This window comes from Typopeltis vanoorti, chromosome 8 (assembly GCF_054136105.1).
Source record: "Typopeltis vanoorti isolate ZY-2024b chromosome 8, IOZ_Tvanoo_1.0, whole genome shotgun sequence".
Taxonomy (NCBI): domain Eukaryota; kingdom Metazoa; phylum Arthropoda; class Arachnida; order Uropygi; family Thelyphonidae; genus Typopeltis; species Typopeltis vanoorti.
The window spans coordinates 102,861,136-102,888,044 of NC_143556.1; the positions used below are offsets into that span (position 1 = coordinate 102,861,136).

General features: G+C 35.7%; 1 protein-coding gene across 2 annotated transcripts in view; it reads right to left on the bottom strand.

Annotated features, from left to right (window-relative positions):
- The window catches only part of LOC150104237 (uncharacterized), a 358,570-nt gene that overhangs the window by 243,293 nt on the left and 88,368 nt on the right, over nucleotides 1-26,909 (bottom strand). For both annotated transcript variants that reach the window (XM_090396863.1, XM_090396862.1), the window contains 2 exons: nucleotides 19,058-19,120; nucleotides 55-278 (listed from right to left, as the gene is read on the bottom strand). In XM_090396863.1, the coding sequence (XP_090252989.1) occupies nucleotides 55-278; nucleotides 19,058-19,120 (287 nt within the window). The remainder of the gene's footprint in view (nucleotides 1-54; nucleotides 279-19,057; nucleotides 19,121-26,909) is intronic.

Genomic DNA, 26,909 nt, shown 5'->3' on the forward strand with positions numbered 1-26,909 from the left:
AATATTTTAAAAATCAGTAATGGAATTAAGATTAAATAACAAACTTAAACTTACCCTGTTCTTAATATGTTATTACTATTTGGCCCAGAAAGATCCTTAGTAAGAGCAGTATTATGTATTCGTACTGGAGGAATAGGAGTAGCTTTAAAGACATTTCCAAATGTTGCCAAATCCACTTGTAAGTGACAATGAATTCCTTTTTGCATGCTGTGTATTCTAATTTTAACAAAGTTGGCAATATCTAATGATGATACACTGCAACAATTATGATATAAATACTGAAAGTAAAAAATAAATAAATAAATAATTTGTAAGGATAATTTGTAATAAATAAATAAATAATTTCAGCATCACAATTATGAACAACCCATGAATTGTTTATAAACTAATAGACTTGGAATAAATTCATTCTCTGAATTTCCCCTTAGTGATGTACAGCCAACTGACAGAGTAAACAGTGCTTTATTAAATTTGTACATTGTTATGAAAACTGAAAGGATCAAAGCAAAACTCACAGCAATAATACTATATTAATTTCTCTATTATGAACAACATAGATTCAAAAATTCACTATAAAAATAATTTACCAGCAGATCGTTTCAAAATCCATATCCTGAAATAGTTCATATGACAAATACAGATATATTTATTTGTAAATTAACCTTGCCAACACATTAATACTGGACAGGAAAGAAGGTGATCTTTCCCCAAACATGAACCCACCCCCATCACCTCCAATTTTTGCAGACATAAATTTCTGGAAATGAAGAACTCATCTTAGATTAAAAAAGCATTAAAGCTATCTTGTCCTCGAAGTGGTAGATGGTTCCATCTAATGTCTACAATGAATGGAAATCATTGCAAAAATCATTCTTTCAACAATTCAACTGTGATTTGTTAAAATACATTGCCTGTTTCAACACTTTCCTGTTTGTCTGTTATTAGTGCTTCACCACTATGCAGTATTGGATTTAAAGTTTTGACACTCACAAACAGTCATTTTAAATATTTAGAAAATAGAATGTATTCTTTAAAGGTTTATTATTTATTATCATCATCATCATTGAAGACCCAGGGAGTTGAGGATTTATTAGGAGAAGAAATACTGGCTCTCGCACTTTCTCGAACTCATTACTTGCAATCTGTCCTCATAATTCATTACATATCATGCTGATATCATTTTTGCACCCTTCTTTGCATCACTTCATAGATTCATCTTCTTGAAACCCAACAGACCAAATATAAGCACGGTAATCTAGGTGCAGTACTATCAGTCTTGTAAAGAGGCAAAATGACATCCTTATCCTTACATGTCAATGTTATTTTTTCAGCATCACAATTATTATTATTATTATTATTATTATTATGCGACACCTCCAAGGAGTCCAAAGACTCATCGAGGGAGGGCACCTACTCTACAACTCTCCGTCACCACCACTCAATCCACCCTTTACAGCAAACCACAAATACCATCCATACCAATGCTGTCTACTGCCCACCACCACTAGTATCTTTCACAATCACAAACATCCATGCCCATAGCAGGATTCGAACCCGAAGCCTTTTGGCTGGAGAGCAGATATGCTAACCACTCGGCTAACCAGGCTGGCAATTATCTTCTGGGTTGTATTTGTATAACTCCAAGATCCCTAGCATCATCAGTTCCTCCAAGCATACCATCACCAATATAATATGCTGCTGGAAATCTCATCATACCAAAGTGCATTACTTCACAATTATATATAAACTATTGACTTGCTTATTCAAATCAATAGTTTATACTTCCTGTGGTATTCTATAAGCCTTAGCAAAGTCCAACAGTATCATTGTGTACCAATGCCCTTTATCTAATTCAGTCATAATGTTGTTATAAAATATGGGCAAACTGCACAGACATGACCTTCCAATACTTGCAAAGTATAGATTGTCTGTCAATCCATTTCTCTATGAGAGTTCTTACCAACTTCTCTAAAATCTTCACACCAACTCCAGATATACTGGTAGGTTAATAGTTTGATACAGTCTTTGCACCACTATTGTATAAAGGAACTAACATGCATTGTTTACATTCCTGAGACTCATTCTTTACAATCAGATGAAGGGCCCAACAAGTTCAGCTGAACATATTAAACTTTCCTTTAGCATATTTGCTGAAATCTCATTTGATCCTACTGCCAAATTCTTCTCCTGGTAATGCAACAACTGTAGAACTTTTCCTTCTCATGCACCACTATTTCTTCATCCAATTTGGTGATAGCACTGTGTGCTTTGCTGCATGCAAGAGGTTGATCAATGAGCACTCATTATTTGAATAATCACATCTTCATCTGACACAAGCATACCCTCTGCATTCACTAATGTTATTCTTCCACATATTTTCTTTTACTTGCAGCATAATTATAAAATTCTTCTGGGTCATCTCTAGCCTGCATATCTAATTTCATTTTATACTCTTACCTAGCTTTCTATACAATACTCATAACTTTTATGGCCTGTGCTTTATATAATTTCATAGCTCCTCTCATCCTTATTCTAAAGATATTTCTTCCACATCATCTTCTTCTTATGGATCTCTTGCTGATTAAGGTTGCATATTCATTTCACACCCAGCCTATTTATTCTTTAAACTCTATGGACATTCAGACTGCATCATTTAAGTGTTTCAAAACATCCTATGAACTACACATAGTATTCTTGTGGGATTGTCACAATTTTTAACATTGTAGTTCAGCATGTAACCTTTCCTAATTGGAATATCCATATACTTGGCTACTTCCCAGATCAATAAGGCATGATCAATGCCACTAACCGGTGTCAAAACAGTCACATCCTTAACTGAGACTTCCCCCCCCCTTCTGATGCTATGATCAAATTTATCACTCTTTGACCTCGAGTTCTTCTTTCACATGCTTTTTGATAAAGTTGTCACTCAACAGCTAAAGAAAGTACAGTCTAGTGAAACTATGTATATAGGATGGTCTCCATTATTGATGTGGTCTATGATTCACCGATTATTATATTGCAGTGAAGGCATTAATATTATAATTATTTACACAGGAAAACCTTGCTCAATGTAATTAATTAATCCATCAATTAATGCATGCTAAGTGAAATCGCATTAAACAAATACCATAAACAATAGGAATAATTATAATTCATCCATCAGTTAGCGTAAATTTGGAGAGAGAAAAATTACAGTATAAGCTATATTAGAGGATAAAATCATCAAAGCTAATAAAAATCAATTGCTTAAATTTTTATTTAATATCTAAACATTTGATTGAGCTACTTTTTTACAAAAAAATTAAGTAAAGATGTTTGCATCGTGCTCAACTTTTTCATCTTGTCATGCAATCTGTGATAGCTGGCGATTGCGTTATCAAGATTTCAGCAGACTTTGAAACTTTGTTCCATATCAGGATCAGCATCAAACAAAATTTCCATAGCAAGCTCAATGTGATTGAAAAACTAGCGCAAGTTCTTTTGCAGTTAGCTTCTTATTCATAACATTCTCTTCTTGTTCATGCTCCTTATGTTCTTCTTCATATGCATGCCGTTCTTCTAGTTGAAGGAGATCATTCTTGCTTAACTGTTCTGAATGGGAATCGACCAAGTTTCTCACATCATCATTATCCAGTTAATTAAATCCAAGGTTTTTCCAATTGTGCTAATTTCTTCAATAAACATCAGATCTTGGATTTTGTGCATGATAAACTAACATAGACTTGAGTTTAAAGTTGCCTTCTGCATTGTCTCCTAATAAAAGCATAAGACGATCTTTAGATACTTTGTATCCTGGTTGAGATGCTTCAGTTTTAGCCAGGAAAGTTTTTGTTGACATACGCTTCCAAAAGAGACCAGTTTTGTCAACATTGAATATTTGCTGATCGTCATAATCATACTCCTGAATTACCCTTTTCAATTCTTCAGGAAACTTGGCTACAGAATCTTTATCAGCACTAGCAGATTCCCCAGTTATTCTTACATTATGCAGTCCAGCTCGATTTGCAGTCCACAACAGTCAAACCATCCTAAACTCACAATAAAACTTTCACATTCTTCTTGAAATTTGGTTTCTTTCAATGAGGTAAAAATATTGAGAGCTTTTGCCTGAATATTTCCTGTACTAAGAAGTATTCATTTCTGGTTATAATCCTCAATCCAGAGTGATGATAGATAGAAGACACTCCATCTCAATCATTAAATGGCTTCTATTTTAGGTGATCTGCATGCATAAAGAAGTAGCAACTTTTTCTTGTTCTTTGTATTTTTTGCTCTTATTTAATATAGTCCAAACTGTAGACTGGCTGTATCCCAGTTCTTGCACAATCACTGTATTACTAGCACCACTTTTCATGTCTCTTAATGACTTTCAGCTTTTCCGTTCACTGAAGATTGGCAAAAAAAAAATTCATATAACGTAAAAAAAGTCGCGTTAACTGATTTTTGCACATATCGAATTCACACTAAGTGAGGTTTTTCTGTATTTCTAATATGAGTAAATAGCACAGGATTTCTTTTTTAAAATAACAGAAGTCCTAACAAAGGGATCCAAGAGAAATTTTTTTGAGAAAGCAAGAAAAACTGATTTGTGGGATTTGGATCTATTCAATTTTTGTGGTTAAACAAATGTTCTACCTATGAATGAAGAAGATAGTATGTTGGCAGATCAATTTATTACTTGATAAATTTTGGGGTAAAAACTCATAGCAAATTTAGGAAAGAGAATTTAGGATCCTGCTCTGCTGCAGTGACTGCTGAGAATCCATTTATGTGAAAGTGGATCAGTCACTGCAATCTTCTAATGAAACATCAAAATAGGTCAAATTTAACTACTACTCAAGACTATCTCTGACAAGCAACGTTGCACTAAACATTGATAATTTATGTCCTTAAAGACATAACTAACTTTTTCTTATATTTTTCTAAGCTACATGGTTCGTCTGCGAGCTCATATGTAATATTATATGTAATGTAAATATATATTGATATATAGAGCATGCACTTGCATGCCAAAAAAATTAAGCTCATATTTTTCATTAAGATTTATACATGTGTATGTTTTTTTAATTAACACATCTTGCATGTAACTGTTAATTGTCATAAGTTACTTTCTGATAACTTATAATGAAACTTTTCATAGGGAAATTACATGAAACAAAGATTTTTATGTAGAGTTTCATAGTCTCAAAAAATTTCAGAAACACCGATTTAATGAATTTTGCAACATCAAAAATTCAATGTGTTAGTTCATCTGGTGTTTACTCTGCATACATATCATGGGTTTATCACATAAACTCTAAACATGAAAATCTCCATCCATCTATTCATTTCACATCATCAGATGCCAGATAGTCACTCTGTTCCATGGTAATGTGCCACACCAGTCATTGCTAAGTGGTCCTGTTGCATGCTTTTCTGTTGCATACTTTTTTGCTGGTTACATATCGAAAGAACTCCCTAGGATTCTTTCTGGCTTCATTAGCTAACTACAAGACACAACACAAGGACGTATTGTTGCCAAAATGCATTATTAGATAATACCAAACACATGGCAAAAAATAATGTTAATTACAGTACAAAAATTAATATGGTATTCCTGAATCTGCAATGGAACTTTCACAGAATTTGCAAAATAACAGTCATTCTTTTAGGTATAAAATCAGGTACAATCAGAATAATGTTACGTATGAGCCAAATTCACGTTTATCAGGAAACAGGCAGTGCACTTCTGTATCCAGCAGCGAGCAAGAGGAGGAACTGGCAGCAAATATGGAAATGTGGATAGAAATCAAGAAGAAATTGTTAGACCAAAGAAAGGAAGAAATAGAAAATTTAAAGTTTAAATGTTCATATCAAAGAAGTAAAAAAAGCTTCAGTACTATAATATGTCTTATTATACAACTACAGGAAAATCTATGAGATCAAAGAGTTTTCTAGAAGAATAGAGACATTAGAGACATCCTTGTAAGCAGAAGTGTCATATACTTGTGTCTGAAGATATAAAAAAAAATTTTTTGAAGATTTTTATAAACTAGGAAATTAGGATGCACAAGCTGCTTACACTGCTGCCTAAGTTTCTGAGATCCCAGTGAAACATAAAAGAAATAAAGATGTGGATATGGATAAAAGGTTATATATGAATTACAAAATTAAGACCTATACAGTTTGTAAAGATTTAAAAAAAAATAAAAAAAAACTTTAGGAATTTCTCCTAAACAAATCAATGCTGCTTTAAAAAAATTTAGAGATGGGAATATTAAAGACAAACGTGGTGAAAAACAAGGTGGGGAAATAAGTTGTCAGAAGAAATTATTGATAAGATTAAAAACACAAAGTTTCCAACATACAAGTCACATTGAAAGTTTATTTTCCACTTGGTTAGAGTATAATAAATTTAGTTTAATCCTTTATCCAAGTGTGAGCAAACAAAGTTTGCGCCTGAAAGTATCTTCAGGACTGGGTTAAGGTGGTACACACCAGGGCAACTCGTTGCAAAGGTGGAGCAAGCTACCAACACTCCTATCCTAGTATCTCCTATAATGCAAAACACATCTCCTTGCGGATATGTCTATTGTTATGCATTAAGGGAAGGGCCACTACCCAGACCGGTTTCGACCTTTATTGAGGTCTCTTCAGTGGGAGCCAGGCCCAAGTCGAGATATCAGGCAGAAGCATTTGCAGGTCATCTCCACCTATAGGAATTGCCAATTGGTGTGCCACCCTTTTTTTAATAAATTACTCTGGATTTAGAGAAAGATGTTGAAAGTTTATTTTCCACTTGGTTAGAGTATAATAAATTTAGTTTAATCCTTTATCCAAGTGTGAGCAAACAAAGTTTGCGCCTGAAAGTATCTTCAGGACTGGGTTAAGGTGGTACACACCAGGGCAACTCGTTGCCCTGGTGTGTACCACCTTAACCTTACGAGTTGCCCTGGTGTGTACCACCTTAACCCAGTCCTGAAGATACTTTCAGGCGCAAACTTTGTTTGCTCACACTTGGATAAAGGATTAAACTAAATTTATTATACTCTAACCAAGTGGAAAATAAACTTTCAACATCTTTCTCTAAATCCAGAGTAATTTATTAAAAAAAGGGTGGCACACCAATTGGCAATTCCTATAGGTGGAGATGACCTGCAAATGCTTCTGCCTGATATCTCGACTTGGGCCTGGCTCCCACTGAAGAGACCTCAATAAAGGTCGAAACCGGTCTGGGTAGTGGCCCTTCCCTTAATGCATAACAATAGACATATCCGCAAGGAGATGTGTTTTGCATTATAGGAGATACTAGGATAGGAGTGTTGGTAGCTTGCTCCACCTTTGCAACGAGTTGCCCTGGTGTGTACCACCTTAACCCAGTCCTGAAGATACTTTCAGGCGCAAACTTTGTTTGCTCACACTTGGATAAAGGATTAAACTAAATTTATTATACAAGTCACATTATTGTAGAGATCAAACAGAGAGTTGTATTTAAGCTATGACATTATGGAAAGAAAAATGTATTATCTGTATATAGAAGTTAAGGTACTTCATAACAGCCAGTACTTTTTTTGTCTGACAAAAAAATTCCCCATTCTCAGGATAATTTTTCCATATTACTGTTCTCTTTCTCACTTGCTTTGTCATAACAATCTCAATCTTATCTCAGTGCATATGTCCAACTCTAATGCCTGATTTCTATGCCTACCTATATTCCCTCTTTTGCTGAGCAACAAAATCTCTAAGCATCTAACTCCAAATCCACATAACTTCTCTCTCACATAACATTTTCACTGATGCTCACATTCTTTCTGACCTACCATGTCAGCTCATTTGCTCCTTTGTTAAAAATCTTGTAAACAGAGAAATACTCATCTATCTAATCAGCATACATGTGGCAAATTCTGAACCCATCTTTTCCTTTTTTCCCATTCATCAATGAATATACCTCGAACACCACAATGCATTAAACAATTCAAATTGAAGTTAAACAATGGCCAACAATCTCCACTGTTTTTGTCATACATGTGCTAACTATTTTAGTAATTAAATAAAAAAAACATAAAAATATGCACTCGGCAAGGCTCATATTTAATTTAAACACTCAAATGCTAATAAACTAATACTCTAGCTAAATATAAAACTTAATACTAATAATAATTTCTCAATACATATGTATTGAGAAATTATATCAAAAAGGTGGCAAAATGGATGCAATTAAGCTTAAAAAAAGGGAGAGGGGAGACAGGAAAAATTAACTGAAATTTATAAATTAGTTTGCAGCCAGACTACAAAATATAAAAGTGACCTCATCCATTGACATACTGCTAGTATATGATGTTATTAAAGTATATAAATTAAATTATTAAGAGAATTGTTAAGAGGAATTATTTACATGCAAAATGGAAGAAGAAATAATAATAATTATTATTATTACTATTATTACGGGCCACTCTACAGAGTCCTTAGACTCATTGAGGGAGGCCCTAAACATCATGTCAAGCACTATCCAACATTTGTGCAGTATCTATCACACTTTGCTTTGAACTCAAGACATGACATCCACAACAGACTCTGGCAACCTATTCCACTCATTCACCACTCTCCAAGCAAAAAACCTAGTTCTAACAATGTTGCTAACTACACTCTTACTCAGGTTCCAAGGATGGTCTCCTAGTTCTCCCACCACCAGACCTGTTCTGAAAAATTTCCTCTGAATTAATCTTGTAAACATCCTTCAGTAATTTGTGTCTCAATCATATCACCCCTTTTCTACCTGTCAACCAGTTTCTGTAAGCCACTAAATCTTCAACCTGTTCTCGTAAAGTTCATTCCCTAGACCTGCTACCATATTGGACACTCACCTCTGGTTCATCTCCAGTGGTGAGTGTCCACCTCTTCCTCATTGCCAAGAAACCCTAGTGACCAGATCTGTGCACAGTAGTCAAAATGGGGTGGGGGGTGGGGGCTTATCAAGGATTGATGAGAAATAATAGTATTCTTCAGTAACCAAGTAATCTGATGAACTGCTTTAGCCACTTTTGCTATGTACCCTCTAAACTTTAACTCCCTATCTATTAACACTCCCAAATCTCTGGCTTTGTCAATTTCCTGGACTGGCAAAGTTCTATCGATGTGATATACAACTGGTAATCTTTTCACCCCAAAATGCATAAACCTTACACTTTACCATATGAAACTGACATCTATTCTTCTTTGCCTAGACTGCCAGTCTATCCAAATCTTTAACCAAATCATCCTGCAAAGTTTTAACGTCATCTATATTAACCATTGCTCTACCCAATTTTCCAGCATCAGCAAACAACTGACAGTTCTTCGCTGGTACTTTCCAATTTCATTAACGTAAAAATTAAACAGTAGTGGTGCAAGAATAGACCCGCATGGTGCCACTAGCCACAGGCCTTCTGGACTCTACTTCCTGAATAAACTAATCTCCGATATCTCTCCATCAACCACCCTCTTATCCACCTCACCAACTCTATCTCACTCACCCCATGTGCTGCAGTTTACTGATTAGAATTCCATGTGGTATCCTTTCAAAAGCTTTTGCAAAGACCAGCAGTATCACTGTAAACCTAATATTGGAATTCATTAAAATCATTCTGCCATAAACATTCTTTCTTTTACTTGCAGTATATGTAAAGAATTGTCTGGCATTATCTTTGGCCTGCATTGCTAATTTCCTTTCATACTCTGCTTTTGATTTTCTTACCACACTGCTTACCCTCCCCTGTGCTTTGTACTGCTCATTTGCCTGCTGGTCACCTTTTTTCCTTGAATTCATTCTGCAATTTTTTTCTTCTTTTTTTTTATTTTATTTTTACAGCTCCAATTTAATGATGATATTCATCCATTTAACCCCCACTTGATTTACTCTCCTGACTCTAGGTATGCAGCCTGCCATTCCTTCCCTTAGGAAGGAATGGCAGGCTGCATACCTATGGAAAGTGGTAAACATTCCTTTACCACTTCCCATGCATTATCAACATCCAGTCCCCTGAAGTTTCACATGTCATGGCACTGATCTAAGCAATCTCATAAGTGTGTCACACTTAATTCCACATATTTAGCCACCTCCCCAGATCAAGACCATAAGATCACTCTCACCAATTGGTGCAACGTAGTTATATTGGTTATAGATAAATTCTCAGATGCAATTACTAGATCGAGCAGCACTTTCAAACCCCCAGTATATTCCATGATATGCTGTCTTGGGTAATTATTCCTTAGTAACTGCATAAATTCCATTTCCTTCTTCCCATGTGTGTTCTGTCCTCCTTCCAATCTATGTTTTCATAGTTGAAATTCCCCATAATAATTACCTGCTTTCCACTCATTGAGCATATTTGCATACTATACCTATCATCTTTTTTTTTATCCCTTGGCTTAAGGGTCAAAGCTGTATAATTGAGAGGAGACCTCCACATAGCTTTTAAAGGAATGCAGAGAACTGACCAGAGCATCTGACCTAATGTCCAATCCTCACCTTCTCGTGTGCACCCTGTTGGGTATCTACCTGGATACTGAACGAACGAGGATGGGCTGACAATTTGGGATTTAGCCGACCACATTGTATTCTTATTGGCTTAAACCAATATATAAAATGATGGTACAACATGACAGAATTTCATTCCGGCTAAGGCGTCGTCACCCGGTTAAACAAGGGCCCCTGTTGTTTTCGCCAGGGAACCAGGGTGAACAGCGAAAAGTCAGCTACTGGGACGAATCTGAAAGCGCACCCCAACTCAACATCACCAGAGTTAAAGATTGGTACTATCAACATAAGAAGCCTGAATGGCAAAGAAATGGAGCTAGCTGCAGAATTAGATAAGTATCAGATCGACATAATAGGGATGACTGAAACAAAAAAGACAAAAACTGGTGAGATCTTTCTGAGCAATAAATACAAAATGTTATATTCAGGAAATGAAAATCAGGGAAAAGAAGGAGTACACATAGTATTCAACACTAAATACAAGGCTAATCTTCTTGAATGGCAGTCAGTCTCAAGTAGAGTGATGTGGGCAAATATCAGAATGGGGAAATGGACAATGAGACTTATTTGTGCCTATGGTCCCACAGAAGGCTCTACTAAGGTAGAAGTGAAGGAATTTTTTGAGGATCTAGAAAAAGCTACTGACACAATGAAAAAGGAAAAGTTGGTCCTTGTTGGGGGATCTAAATAGCAGAAGAGGAAGTGATTGTCAGACACAAAAATATTTTGGGAAAATTTGGAGAAAAGAGCAAAGTTAATAATAATGGCAAATACCTGTTGGATTTCTGCTCAGGACATGGAATGGTTATTACTAACACCATGTTCCAACATAAAAATGTGCACAAATTCACATGGAGAGAAGAGGCAAGGAATAAGAAAAATCTCATTGACTATGTTATTGTTGATAGTGATGTTTTCTCCCTGGTGCAGGACACCAGAGTGTACAGAGGATTTGAAATTGGAAGTGATCACTATTTAGTCTTGAGCAGGATAAAATTGAATTTCATATTGAAAAGAATGACATGTAAGAAAGTTTTAAAGCGAATAAAAGTTGAGCAGCTCTCAGATGTGAACTGTAGACTAAAATACACAAAGATTATTGAAGAAAAAATGAAAGAGTTTGAGAACAAGAACCAAACCTTGGAGATTTAGTGGCAGACCTTGGAAAAAACCCTGATTGATTCAGCCAGAGAGGCATGTTGTGAGGTTGTCTGCAAGGATAGAAAAATCAGAACTCCATGCTGGACACAGTAAGTTAAGTAGGCAGTGAAGGAAAAGTAGAAAGCATATCAAAAGTTCCTAGCAAATAAGTCAGCTTGTGCTCTTAGAGAATACAGAGACAAATGTAAAAAAGCTAAACACTATGTAAAACTAGCTAAACAAAAGTCATGGGAGAACTTTAGCAAGAACATAGAAAATAAATATCAAGAAGGTGGTAAGATATTCTGAAGGTTGTTGAAGAAGCTTAGAAATGGAGGAAAGAGTACTGTAAAAGAAGTTAGAGATGATAAAGGTGACATGAAAATGGGAGAAATAGATATCCTTGAAGTATAGAGTAATTACTTCGAAAAATTGCTAAATGAAACAAGCAGTGATAGCACAGTGGTAAAAAACACTCAATGGGCATACAGTCAGGAATACATATCCATACTTGAAGTAGAAAAACCCATTAAAGGCTTGAAATGTGGAAAGGCAGCAGGAGTAGATGATATTTGACCAGAAATGCTGAAGTATGGTGGTATAAAAGTGTTACAGTGGCTGCACTGCACTGCATAGTTCAGAAGGCCTGGATAGAGGGATGCATTCCTGATGATTGGAGTAGAGCTCTCATAGTACCCATATATAAAAAAGGAAATAAAACTGAATGTGAGAATTACAGAGGTATTTTCCTACTGAGTGTTCCTGGCAAGATTTATGTCAGTATACTTGAGAAACGATTGAGAAGAATTGTGGAAGAAAAGCTTGGTGAAGAACAAGCTGGATTCATGCCAAGTAGAGGCTGTCAGGATCAGATCTTCACTTTACGACAAATAGTTGAGAAAGCATGGGAATATAACAAAGATCTGTATTTAAGTTTTGTCGATCTGGAAAAGGCATATGACAAGGTGCCAAGAGAGAAGCTACTGAATACGCTAGTTATATGGTGTCAATGGAGCATTATATCAAGCAATACTTAGTGTTTATTTGAGTTGTAAGTCAGCAGTTAGAATTGAAGGAAGTACAGGAAGATGGTATAATGTTAAATCTGGTGTGAGACAAGGATGTACATTATCCCCTCTGTTATTCATTATCTATATGGATCACATTATGAAGGAAAGTGGTATTAAACATGATATCAGAATTGGAGAAGTTACTGTCAGCTTTTTGCTTTATGCGGACGATGTTATACTTCTAAATAAATCCGCTACAAGTTTGCAAGATTCTCTGACTAAATTGAATAACTGTTGTAATAGATATGGTATGAAGGTCAGCAATAAAAAGACAAAGTCAATGAAAATAATTAGAATTGTTGAAAATATCAATTGTGTTTGGACAGAGAACTGGTGGAACAAGTAAAACATTTCACCTACTTGGGCACGATTTTAAGTGAAGATGGTAAATTAAATATGGAAATAGACAGTAGAATCAACAAAGCTGGTATGTAAGAAGTCAATTGAATAAATTCATATGGAATAAGAGAGAAATTAGTCGGAACACTACATTAGCTGTATACAAGACAGTGTTCAAACCAGTTTTAACTTATGGATCTGAGAGCTGGGTCAGAAGTAAAACACTTGATCAAAGACTAGAGACCGCAGATATGAGAGTCCAGAAAGATTAGAGGCGTGAACAGATGGCATCAATGGCAATATCATATTAAAAATGAGGATATTAAGAAAGAACTTGACATTGTCAGCATCCAGGAATGCGTTAGCAGAGCTAATCTCAGGTGGTATGATCACTTAAACAGAATGGGCGAGGAAAGATTAAGCAAAACAAGCATTCTCTGCCAGGTTGGCAGGAAAAAGACCCAGAGGAAGACCAAGATATAGGTGGATTGTTATGGTACAAAGTGCCTTAGATGATAGAAATATAAGATCTGATAATGTTGGAGTCTTGACAAGTAACAGACTGATTTGGAGGAAAATTGTAGATAGGAAGTTAGTAATGATGTAAATTTTTTATGTAGTCATATCCTGTACACCCTTTGAGGTTACATGTCAGGAATTTGATGACGATGATGGTTTATAGCAGCATCCAACTCTATATTTTGTTCTGCTGGCTTCTATCTCACACTCAGATAGCCTCAAATATGCTATTTTCACTGGCCTGCAGTTGAACTTTTACTCTCGCTATGGGTGCAGTTCATCTGCTATCATCAATAACATTCCGCCCCTCATTCTTTTTTCTCTATCCTCCCTGAACAAACTATATCCTTCACCTTTTATCTCACTAACTATATCATCTTCTATCTGTCTCACTAATGCCAATAGCTAAGAAACTAATCCAGGATGAACTAACAAATTTTAAAAATACCTTCCCCTTGTTCTGAATGCTCCTGGCATTAGTGTATGCACATAAAATGCAAAAGTGCCTTAGGCAGACCGCTATCTTGATGTTTTATACTAACAATCCCATTCTGGTTTGTTACCAGTGGTACTAATTTAGGCATTTTATACACATTCTTACGCTCAACTGCCTCACTGATGTCTACATATCCACTCAACTTTCCCCCTAAAAGCTCTAGTTTCCCTGATTTTGCACATCCACTTTCACTTCATTCGACAACACTTTTTCCAAACTCTGAACACCAAATCCATTCAGATGCAAACCATTCTTGCGTAAGTCCTTTTGCCTTTCCAAGTCCTTCACACATCCACAAACTCCACACCACTCTTCCTGCATAACCTACACTGAGTCATTTGCTATTATGGCCCTCCCTCTTCAGCTCTACTCTGTCATACTGCACCAACAGACTCACTATCTTAACTCTCTCAGCTACTTCCAGTAATTCTTTCATGTCCTCTCTCATGTCATACTTTTCTCATTTCAAATCATTTGTTCTAGCCAAAATTATCAAAACTCTTTCACTTTACCCTTTCGTGCTCTAATAGCCTCACATCATTAATTTTTGCACCCAGAAATCATGATTTTGTCAATCTCTCACCAATTATATCTCTTATAACAGAATTGCTGTAGAAGAATTGCTTCTTATTTTTTCTCCTCTCTTAGTCAAGCAGTCATTTCTCTTATCTAGCACTTCTTTCTTTCTGATATCAGCTGACCCACTCACCAGACATTTCTGCATCCATTGCAGCTACTGATACGTCCTGTGTATCACTACATAACTGACCTATCTCCCTCATTACAGCCAACTCATCATTCTTTACATCTGTCATACTACCATTCTTTTGATCAACACTTCTCTCACTCTCTCAATCATGTCCCTTTTATAAATTAAAAATACCAAAAAATTATATACTTCATTTAATCCTTTATCCAAGTGTAAGCAAACAAGTTTGCGTCTGAACTATTTTCAGGACTGGGGCAACTCATATAAAGAAGCTAAGACTTCACATCAGTTGCTTTAATATCCCATAATGCAAAGCACATCTCCTTGTGGACATGTATAATGCTATGCATTATGGGAAGGGTCACTACCCAGACTGGTTTTGACCTTTATTGAGTCTCATCAATAAAGGTCAAAAGTATCACCTCTGAGAGCCAGACCCAGAGGTGTTACTAGTCCTTATAAGGACTGGCTTAAAGGGGCGAAGTAAGAATGCTTTTCATCTTCGCTGTTATCTGTAGAGGACAGTGTAGGGATAAGGTGTTATTGAGCTATTAAAGCTCTGATCATGGCAGGAGGGTAACAGCAATAGCCGAGTCTCAGTTAGAGCTTCATTGGCTACAACATTGCCATCCAATACCCTCCAAGGGTATTAATCACTGCATCTCACGGTCAATTCTCGAACAGCCTTAATCATACTCGAGGTGATACTAAGGTTGAAGTAATGTAGGTCATATTTTCATATATGAGTTGCCATAAGGTGTCACACCTTATTATTAAAATACTCTGGATTAGAGATAGTTGTTGAAAGTTTTTCCACTTGGTTATATTATAAATTAAAAATACCACGAAATTATATACTTGGTTTAATCCTTTATCGAAGTGTAAGTAAACAAAGTTTGCATCTGAAATATTAAACCAAGTATATAATTTCTTGGTAACATAACGCAACATAACATCATAACAATCTAAGTAGAAATGAATTTTCAGTTCTATCTTCTTAGATATAACAATTTAATTATAAGAAGGGCTGACTCAAATTAACTCTGATGAAAGAGTTTTGTTTTTAGAGCAATATCAGTAAAGCATGATTGTTCATTATGCACTAAGGTTATGATAATGTCCAACTTCTTAGGTTGTTTATGGTGAGAAGCTGCATCAGTATTACTTTCATCTCTAATGGCTACAACTATAACATCGTCACCAAAGTAATAAATAATTTTAGCCATTATCCTGTTCTTTTTCATGAGGAAGTGGCTAGAGTTTCCATTCCCTACATAAAATGTGTGTCTGAGAAGCTAGCCAGATTAACCTTCATGTCCTCTTCCATCAATTTGCAACTTAAATTTATTCTGCCACTCTTCTAAAGAATAATAATAATAATAATAAAATGGAATAAAATTTCCATCAAGGTATTAAACTTCCTCCTACTGTGAACCTAAACACTCTCCTTTTTTGCCGACGACCAAATAATAATTACAAATTCTGAAGATAACTTGCAGAAAGCTATTTTAGATCTAAATGAGATAGTCAAAGATTATGGTATGATAATATCAACAGAAAAATCAAAAAAACTATGGCCTTTAAATGACAAGATCCAGCAAGAACTAAAATAGTAATAGATAACAAGATCTTAGAACAGGTAAATTCATTTAACTACCTCGGATATAATCACATATGAAAATGAAAACGATATAAACCTAAAAATTGCAAAATATTTAAAAATAAGAGGTGTAATTAATTCTATATTTAAACCAAACCTAGTTCAAAAACAAACCAGACTAAAAGTATACAATACATTAGCCCTACCAGTCTTATTGTATGGAAGTGAAATCTGGACAATAAAACAAAAAGACAAACAAAGATTAATAACAGCAGAAATGAAGTTTATGAGAAAAACTGCAAAGTATACTCTATTTAATCACAAAAGAAATGAAGAAATTATGAAAGAATTAAACCAAGAACCAGTAATAGAAAAAAATTAAAAAATATAAACATAAATGGATGGAACACATTCAAAGAATGAAAATAGAAAGATTACCAAAACAAGCCTCAAAGTACAAGCCATTAGGAAAAAGAAAGCCAGGACGTCCTCTTAAGAGATTCAACGATGATTTCTAAAGCTGGAACAGGCCACACTAGGCCTAAATTCTTGATATGCATGATGATGATGATAACTCTTCTAAAGATAAGTATTCTCTTCACTCCTTTCCAGGCATTCATAGCATTCCTTACTCTTGAGGTCGCTCTTATTATGGGCAGATAGGTCAGTCTGTTCAAATACGTCTAGAAAAACATCACAGGAGTCAGGTTCTCGCCAGTCATCACATACTATTAGACATGATTCAATAGAATAAGACTAAAATTTAACATAGAAGACAGTTTTTATTAGAAAGATTGTATACAGAAAGCTCTGAAGCCTACATTTGTCATTCTAACCTAAACAAAAAATGACTTCTTAAACTTTTTCCGTTTTGAGAAGTTATCTTAACCAAAATCCCTCTCGTAATATTAAATAATTTATTAATCAATAATAATTTCAGTATCTTTCCACAAAATGTCATACTTACAGACTGTGCTCTCCTCTTACAATGATTATCATGTATTGTATCAAAGGCTTTATTTTACAGCTGTTATTCTATTATATTTTGCCTCTAACTGTTTGCATTAGAATAAACTTAAAATAACCAAAAATTCTGCTTTAGCAGAGTTCCTCTGCGTAGCCAAAATCTTAATATAATTGGCAAATAGATTATTAATTAAAATAGTTTAATCAAACTGCACATCATATTAAACAAACTTAGTTCAAATTAAAATAACATATTAAAATAACTTTTATTAGTCCCCTCTCACTTCTTTTACCAACCTGTCCCCCCTCCCCACACACCTCTCTTCTCTTTCACTTTTTACACAGTTTAATCCCTTCATCAATTCAGTAATTCTTATTACCAGTTTCTCAGCATTTGTTAAACTCAAACCAACAGGCATTACTGTCACCGCTGGGTGCTCTGCAGTGCTTTTTTTTTTTTTTTTTTTGGTATGATATGCAATGGTTTATTAACAGTGACTAGTGACACACAGGTGTTGTATCGTTTTAATTTTTGGCCTTTTCTGGTAGCAAAGAATGATTATGAGCAGCTACTGTTTAATAATAATAATAAAAAAAAAAGTGCTGGTACTTCGTATTATGTAATTTTTACATAAAATCATGTGTTCTTACATATTATTCTTAAATAACAAAAGTTTTCTGTTGCAGTAATTAAATCTAAGCAGAGTACAGTATGGGCAGACTTCTGCTTCAAAGAAGATAATTATGTAAAATCAGATCAAGAAGTTGCAAATTTAAGAGAAAACTGAGTAATACAGACAGATCATTTCTAAATAACTCATTTTACACACTGCTAACTAATTTTCATTCCAATACATAGTCAACGGGATGCTTAATAGTCAAAGCTGTATAACTGAGAGGAGACCTCCACAAAGCCTTTAATGGAATGCAGAGAACTGACCAGGGCTTCTGACCTAATGTCCAATCCTAACCTTCTCATGATGCAACCAGTTAGATATCTGCCTGGATAATGAAAGAATGAGAAAGATCAGGGGCATGAACAGATGGCATCAATGGCAACTTGATATTAAAAATGAGGATATTAGGAAAGAACTTGACATTGTTAGCATCCAGAAATGTGTTAGCAGAGCTAATCTTGGGTGGTATGGTCACGTGGAAGAGGAAAGATTAGCAAAACAAGTGTTCTCTGCTAGGTTGGCAGGAAAAAAACCCAGAAGAAGACCAAGATGTAGGTGGATTGATACAGTAAAAAGTGCCTTAGAAGACAGAAATATACGATCTGGTAATGTTGGAGTCTTGACAGATAACAGATTGATCTGGAGGAAAATTGTTGATAGGAAGTTAGTCATGATATAAGTTTCTCATGTAGTGCTATCATAATATCTTGTACACCCCCTTCAGGGTACATGTCAGGAATTTGATGATGATGATACATAGTCAACATCTATCACATTAAAAAAATTGGAAATCAATGATTATTTAAACCCATCCCATCAAACAAATATTGTTCTAATAGGCAATGAAAATTGTCTATCACCTAAACATTTAGATTTGGTTCTCCATGTAAGAGTAGAGGAATGTGATAAAATAAAAGGCTAATAAATTATGTAAGATCATAATGGAAAGATGAATCAGTGTTGTTAAATTGTTATTATTATTTATTATCTAAATACATTAGATGGCCATGAATACAAAGCAATAACTGAAAAGAATAAGATACCTTCAGATCCTCCAAATATTCTATTCTATCTATTTCCAAGGTACAAACATCCTTCCATCCAAACTGCAAAAAAAAACAAAAAAACATACTCATTTTGATTATTAAGTTAAGATTAATTACAGTTTAAAAGTTTTAATAACTGATTGAATCCTATAGTTATCTGCTTATATTGTACTTATCTTGATACTAATATGAATCTTCTTCTCCCATAGTCCTAAATGAACCGTTGGGTCATTCATGGCTAGTAGGTGATACTCTTTACTAGCCTCCTCCAGTCATCTCGGTCTCTTGTTCTTGATGTCAGTTGAGAAAGGGAGGAATTTGTCCATTTTTTGATGTCATCAGTCCATTTTAATCAAGGTCGGCCCCTAACTCCGGAACGATTCCTTCTAGGGTTTGCTTTGGAATGCCATTAGCCCTCTTCACATGTCCAAACCATTTCATCTGTCGTCTTCTGATGCCTGTCAGAATATTTTCTCTTTTTCTCCCATCTATTGAGTCAATCAGTTTTCGGACATTTTCATTGGTTTCGTGAGCGGTATAGGGAATTCTCAAAAGTCTTCTGTAAGTTTTCATTTCGAAAGACAGGAGTCTCCTCTCATCTTCCTTCAATAAAGTCCAGGCCTCACAACCATACAAAAGGACAGAGTTCACCAAGGTGTCAATTAGTCTGGTTGTGATTGCTATTCTGTTATCTCCCCACAATGGTTTTAACTTCTGTAGGGCCACAGTTGCCTTGGCAATTCGGTATTTAATGTCGGTTTGTGAACGACCATCTTGACTCAGCGTGCTTCTTAGATAAGTGAACTTCTTTACATTCTCAATTTGCTTATTGCCAATTTGTATCTTTAAGAATTCAATGTCTGATTTTGAGGTTTTTGTTTTTTGTAGGTTTATGTATAATCCATATTTTTTTAATGTTCCGAAAACACAGCTGGTTATCTCTTGTAATTCTTCTTCACTTTCTGCCAGAAGATCGATATCATCAGCGAAATGCAAGTTATTTATTCTTATTCTGCCAACTACTATTCCAGTGTCATATTCATAAAGAGCTTCATCTATGACATATTCCAGAAAACAATTAAAAAGAAGAGGGGACAAGATGCATCCCTTTCTTACCCCCGTTCTGCCTGGAACGGTTCACTGCTGTAATCTTTAATTTCAATTCTCATATCAGATGAGGAATAAAGAGATTTAATAATCCTAATGATTTTGTTGTCAATACCATAATGTTCTAAAATTTTCCATAATGCCTCATGCCATATTGAGTCAAAAGCTTTTTGAAGGTCTAAGAAGTTGTGACAGATTATTTTGTTATGTTCTATGTATTTTTCACCTAGTATGTGTATTGTAAAAATATGGTCGATTGTACTTCTGGATTTCCGGAAACCTGCTTGTTCATCTGATAGTCTGCTTTCTATTTTCTTTTCGATTCTTGACAATAGTATTTTTAACAGGATTTTGCTTGGATGACTAATAAGGTTTATTGTTCTATAGTTGCTACATTTATTGCTTTTCCCTTTTTAGGGATAGGTACAAGGACAGAAGTCCGCCAATCAGAAGGCCAAGTCTCTGTGTTCTATATGTCCTGGAATAAATTTAGCAAGGTGTTTATGATGATGTCACCTCCTTCGCGTATCAGTTCCACTGTGACACCATCACTTCCCGGTGATTTTCCAAATTTTGAGGAGCTAACTGCTGCAATAACTTCTTTTAATACGGGTAATCTCCTTCCTCCAAACCTCCTAGCAATAATTTGAGAATTTAAACGTTTTTTAACATATCATCGGTCAGTTGAAGGTCCTTTTGAAAAAGCCTGGTTGTGTAACATTTCCATCTATCAATTATTTTCTGGTTATCCATGATAGGAGTTCCATCTTCATCTTCTATGCTCCAATTAATTGCGGTAAAAGGTTTGGTTAGCTTATTGATAATTTGAAAAGCACTTTTAGAATTATTTTTATTTAAGTCCTCTTCTATATTTTTGCATTCATCCAATATCCATAAGTTTCAATATGAATAAACAATGATAAATTAAAATCTCAAGTATGTTAAATTTAGGCAATGTTTATGGGTTTCTATATGTTTCCCCCCACTACACACAAGCACTTATTGAAAATCTACACTACATTAGTAATGCATGTGGATGAAGCATTTGATAAGCTGAAAGCCATAATTTTAATGTCAAAAATGGTCTTATGCTATGTCAGCATCCCATCAAACAAATAATGTTAAAATAGGCAATAAAAATTGCCTATCACCTAAACATTTGGGTTCAGTTCTCCATGTAAGAGCAGAGGAGTGTGATAAAATTAAAGGCTAATAAATCATGTGGATCACAGTGTAAAGATGAATCAGTCTTGTTAAATTGTTATTATTATTATTTGTTTAAGAGTATCTGATTTTTATAAGAATTGTGATGATTTGCATGTTATACAAATTAAAATCTTGTTTGAGAATAAATGACTATTTTTCAAAATGAATCTATGTACTGATCAAAGCTGGGTAACTGGGAGGAAACCTTCACATGGCCTTTTGGGAAATGCAGAGAACTGATCAGGGGCTCTGACCTGATGTCCAAAACTCATGGTGCACCCTGCTGGGTATCGACCTGGATATTTAAAGAATGAGGATGGGTTGGCAATTTAGGATTTAGCCAACCAAATCATATTTTTATTTTTATGATGGTACAACATGATGGAATTTCATGCCGGCTAGGGTATTGCCTGGTTAAACAAATCCCATGTTGCTGTTGTCAGGGAACCAGGGCAAGCAAAAAGTTAGCTACTGGAACAAACCCCATCTCAACCTCAGCAGAGATCAAGATTGGCATCATCAAACATAAGAAGGATCAATGGAAAAGAAATGAAACTAGCAGAAGAACTGGATAAGTACCAGATCAACACAATAGGTGTTACCAAAACAAAGAACACACAAAAATAGGTGAGATCTTTCTAAGCAACAAATATAAGATGTTACATTCAGGCAAAACAATCAGGGAAAACAAGGGGAAGCTATAATATTAACCACTAAATATGAATGGCAGATAATATCATGTTGAGTGATGTGGGCTAATATCAGAACTGGAAAATTAGACTTATTTGTGCCTATGGTCCCACAGAAGTTTCTCCTAAGGAAGAAGTGGAGGAATTTATATTTATAAATTCCATTTAATCAATAAATAAAAAAGAAAAGTTGGTCCTTGTTGGAGATCTAAACAGCAGATTAGACAAAGGTAGATTAAGTAGGTGTTGGACCTGGCAGCTGCCAGGGGCATCTAGCTATATGAAAAAATTAAAAGAGATCTATAAGAATGATATAGACATTACACATTTTGGTGATGAATTGGAACAGTTTCTAATATTTCTAAAAGAAGGTCCGCGTGGTTAGCCTAGTGTCTGTGCGCTTCGCAACCATATGCCTGGGGAAGGAGTGTCCTAGGTTCAATTCCCGTTGGTGACGTGAGGAGCTGAAGGATCTTCCTCAACCATAGCCAAATTAGCCAGTCTTGGACGTGGACAGTAGGGTTTCCCCCCAGTTTATCCTCGGGTTTTTCATCCCACAAAGCAGGCAAACTGGCCTTGAGAATTCAACACTACGAACATAGGACTGTAAACAATTTGAAGTCCGATGATTAATAATAAACTCTCGACACCACAAGGTAAAAGAGGGAAAGGAATATTAAGATTGAGATGAGACGAGACGAGATGAGATGAGATAAAGAAGAATTGAATACTGCCTCACAAGTATACCAGGCTGCAAGAGATATGTCTTCAACTTTTCCAAATGTAGAAAATTTTAGGGGCCCAGTAAATTTCACTACCAGGGGTCGCAGCCAGCTTAATCTGCCTCTGAGAGTAGAAAATGATTACCAGACATATAAGAATGTTTGGGGAAACTTTGAAGAAAAGAGCAAAGCTCATAGTAATGGTAAGTAGCTGCTAGATTTCTACTCAGGACATGAACTAGTTATTACTAACACCATGCTCCAACATAAAAATGTGCACAAATGCACATTGAGAGAATACGCAAGGAATAAGAAAAGTCTCATTGACTATGTTATTGTCGACAGTGATGTTTTCCCACTAGTTCAGGACACTCTGAGTATTACAGAGGATTTGAAGTAGGAAGTGATCACCATTTAGTGCTCAGCATGATAAAATTGAACTTCATATTGAAAAGAAGATAGTAAAAGAACGTTTTGAAATGAATCAAAGTTGAACAGACTAAAATATGCCTCTATTTATTTATTTATTTCGTATCCAAACACAAGTAGTACAGTAGTAAGTAAGTGGTACAACATGATTTACAACAAATAAGGATACATTACAATGAGATCAGCTTAGATTTGGTAGGTGAATTATACAGGGAATAATAATTAAATATGAAAAAAAGGAAACTATACATAACTTATATACAATAAACATGCTCAGATGTTCCTCCAGTATCTTGCACAATCAACTGCTCTTTCTGTGCAGGATATAAGGTCCTCTTTTGCACAAGGCGATGGAAGAAAGGGACAAGAAAGAAGGTGTTCCATGGACTCGGTTGTCCCACACACACAATTGTCTGGGCCAATGAGGTAGTCCCATTTGATGAGGTTTTGTTTGCAGCGTCCTGTCGTCTGGAGTCTGTTTAGGCTTTACCAAGTATTTCCAGTCCAAGTGGGCACCACGTGGAAGATGTTCGGCTGTTGGAATACTAGTATTATTTTCAGGATATAGTGCAAGCCATTGTTGAAGTCTTGTCTCTGGGAGGTTTTTAGGTGGTTTAACAGTTGTCAGGAAGCTATGTCGGGATCTTATTCTTTGGGGCACTGCAGTCTGGCCGAACAGTGGGTGGCGTTCATCATTCATTGTCTGCTTCTTTCATCAATATGACTCTATGACTAAAATACACAAACATTATTCAAGAAAAACAAAGAGTTTGCCAATGTATTTCCAAGGCTTGGAGATACTGTGGCAAACCCACAGAACTTTGATTCAGCCAGAGAGGCATGTGGTGAGGTTGTCTGCAAGGACAGAAAAATCAGAACTCCATGGTGGACTCAGAAAGTTTTAGAGGCAGTCAACAAAAAGAAGAAAGCATATCAAAAGTTCCTTGTAAGTAAGCCAGCTTGTGCATTTAGCAAACACAGAGAAAAATGTAAGAAAGCAAAGCATTGTATAAAATTAGCTAAACAAAAGTCATAGGAAGACTGGTAAGAACATAGAAAATAAATATCAGGAAGGTGGTAAAAAATGCTGGAGGCTATTGAAAAAGCTCAGAAATGAGGGAAAGAGTACTGTAAAAGGAATTAGAGATGATAAAGAGGACCAGAAAACTGAAGATAAAGATACTCTTGATGTATGGAGTAATTACTTTGAAAGATTGCTAAATAAAACAAGTAGCGACAACATGGTGGTAGAAAACACTCAACAGGAATGCCATCTGGAATATATTAAGAGACTTTCAGAGAGTCAGCAACTCATTGAGGGAGGCCATACTGTTAGCACCAGCTGCCATACCTGGTTCTTAAATTCATTCACACAACATCCAATGGCAATCTATTCCAATCACGCATCAGTCTATGAGAGAAAAATCTAGCTCTCACCCTCCTTCTTGTCAGCATTCATTCATTCAACTTTCAAGGATGACCTTGAGTCCTTTTGCCACCCTAAATAAAATTAAAAATTCCATCTACTGAAATTCTGTATAACCCTTTCAGAAGTTTGTAATTCTATCATATCACCACTCTCTCTCCTGTTTGCTAGTGTCTACAGCCTACAAATTCTCAATCTATCTTCATAATCCGCATTTCATAATCCTGATATCATTTTTAACCCTCTCCTTTGCTGGATATTATTATTATTATTATTATTATTATTATTAGACATCTCCAGGGAGTCCAAAGACTCTCGAGGGAGGGCACCTGCTCTAGAACTCTGTCTCCACCACTCAATCTGACTGCAACTACACCAACGCCATCTACCTCCGACCACCACCACTAGTATTTCCAAAGAGAATCAGAAACATCTATGCCTACGGTGGGATTCAAACCTGCAGGCTTTCGGCTGGAGAGCTGATACGCTAACCACTCAGCCAAACAGGCTGGCAGATAGATTTGAACAGATACATATATCTGCACTTGAAGTAGAAAAAGCTATCACAAACCTGAAGTGTAGAAAGACAGCTGAAGTAGATGATATTAGATCAGAAATGCTGAAATATGGAGGTATAAGAATTTTACAATGGCTACACTGCATAATTCAGGAGGACTGGTCAGAGGATCGAATTCCAGATGATTGGAGTAGAGTGTTCATAGTACCCATCTATAAAAAAGGGAATAAAGCTGAATATGAGAATTACAGAGGAATTTCTCTACTGCGTCTTCCTGGTAAGAATTATGCAAATATACTTGAGAAACAGCTAAGAAAAATTGTGGAAGGAAAGTTGGTGAACAACAACTGGGTTTATGCCAAACAGAGGTTGTCAGGATCAGATTTTCACTTTTAGACAAATAGTTGAGAAATCATGGGAATTATAACAAGGATCTGTATTTAAGTTTGATAGATCTGGAAAAGGCATATGACAAGGTGCCGGGAGGAAAGCTCTTTAACTGAATTGAAGGATGTACAGAAAGATGGTTTGATGTTAGGTCAGGTGTGCAACAAGGGTGCACATTATCTCTATTGTTGGAGGCTTAATGGATTGTATACAGCACTCAGAAAGGATTGAAACATAATTTAATACTTCATATATTTCGTCTCAGTCACTGAGACATCTTCACGGATTACAAAAAAAACTAATGTAATATATACACAAATACCACACAATACTAAGCCAACCACGTAGGTGACACCAAAGTCCTATCCAGGTGGAGTGCCCTCTACGGGCAGTTGTAGGTGGCCTGGAATGTACGGTGGGATCTCTGATGATAAGTGTTTCCCAAATCTTAGGAAGCTTAATGCAACCATATTTATTTAGATTTGGTTGATTTTTGAGAGCTGCTGCAGATTCTAAAAATAGTCTCTCTTTTTTGAATTTGGTGTGGTGGAGCATGGTGGTTTTATTCCAAGTGATCTTGTGGGTTGTATCCAAGACATGGTCAACCAGGCCTGACTGACCATAGTCGTGGTTGCAGATGTATGACTTGTGTTCCTTTAGGCGGATGGTTGCTGATCTTCCTGTCTGTCCAAAGATGCCAGCTTACAGGAACAGGATACTTTATAAATTCCAGGCACTGAGAGAGGAGGGAGCTGATCTTATGTAGACCGGATAGGAGTAGCCAGTTTGTGGTGGGGCTTAAATGCTGTGTGTAGGTTGTACTTTTTTAAAATCTTGGCTATTTTTTCCGATGTGCCACGGATGTAGGGTATGGTGATGGCATTTCTAAAACTCTTTCTGAAGAGATGGCAGGAGATTGGGGGAGGAACTGATTATTTTTTTAATGCTGTGATCGCTGTAGCCATTGGAGAGGAAGGTGTTATGTATGCGGTCGAGCTCAGATGCAAGGGCAGTTCCACTGGAACAAAGATTGTGGGCTCTCTTGGTTAGAGTTTTAATAATGCCATATTGTTGGGTGGAGTGGTGGTGTGTTAAACCCTGATAGGTTTGGAATGTTAAAATTCCATTTATCATTGTTTAACAGAGCTAACACCCTATAAGAAATATAAAATATGCTTGTATTCTAGGTACGTGTAGTTATGTACTTTTAGTATTGAATACATTAGTTTAAAAAAAGGGAAGAATTGTAAAATAACTCAGGGAGACATTATTTACTTGGTAAAAGAAAAGAATATGTAAGAAAATTGTGCCAATGTTAAGTGTATAATATTAATACTGGTTTAAAGTTGATATTACCTTTTTTGTG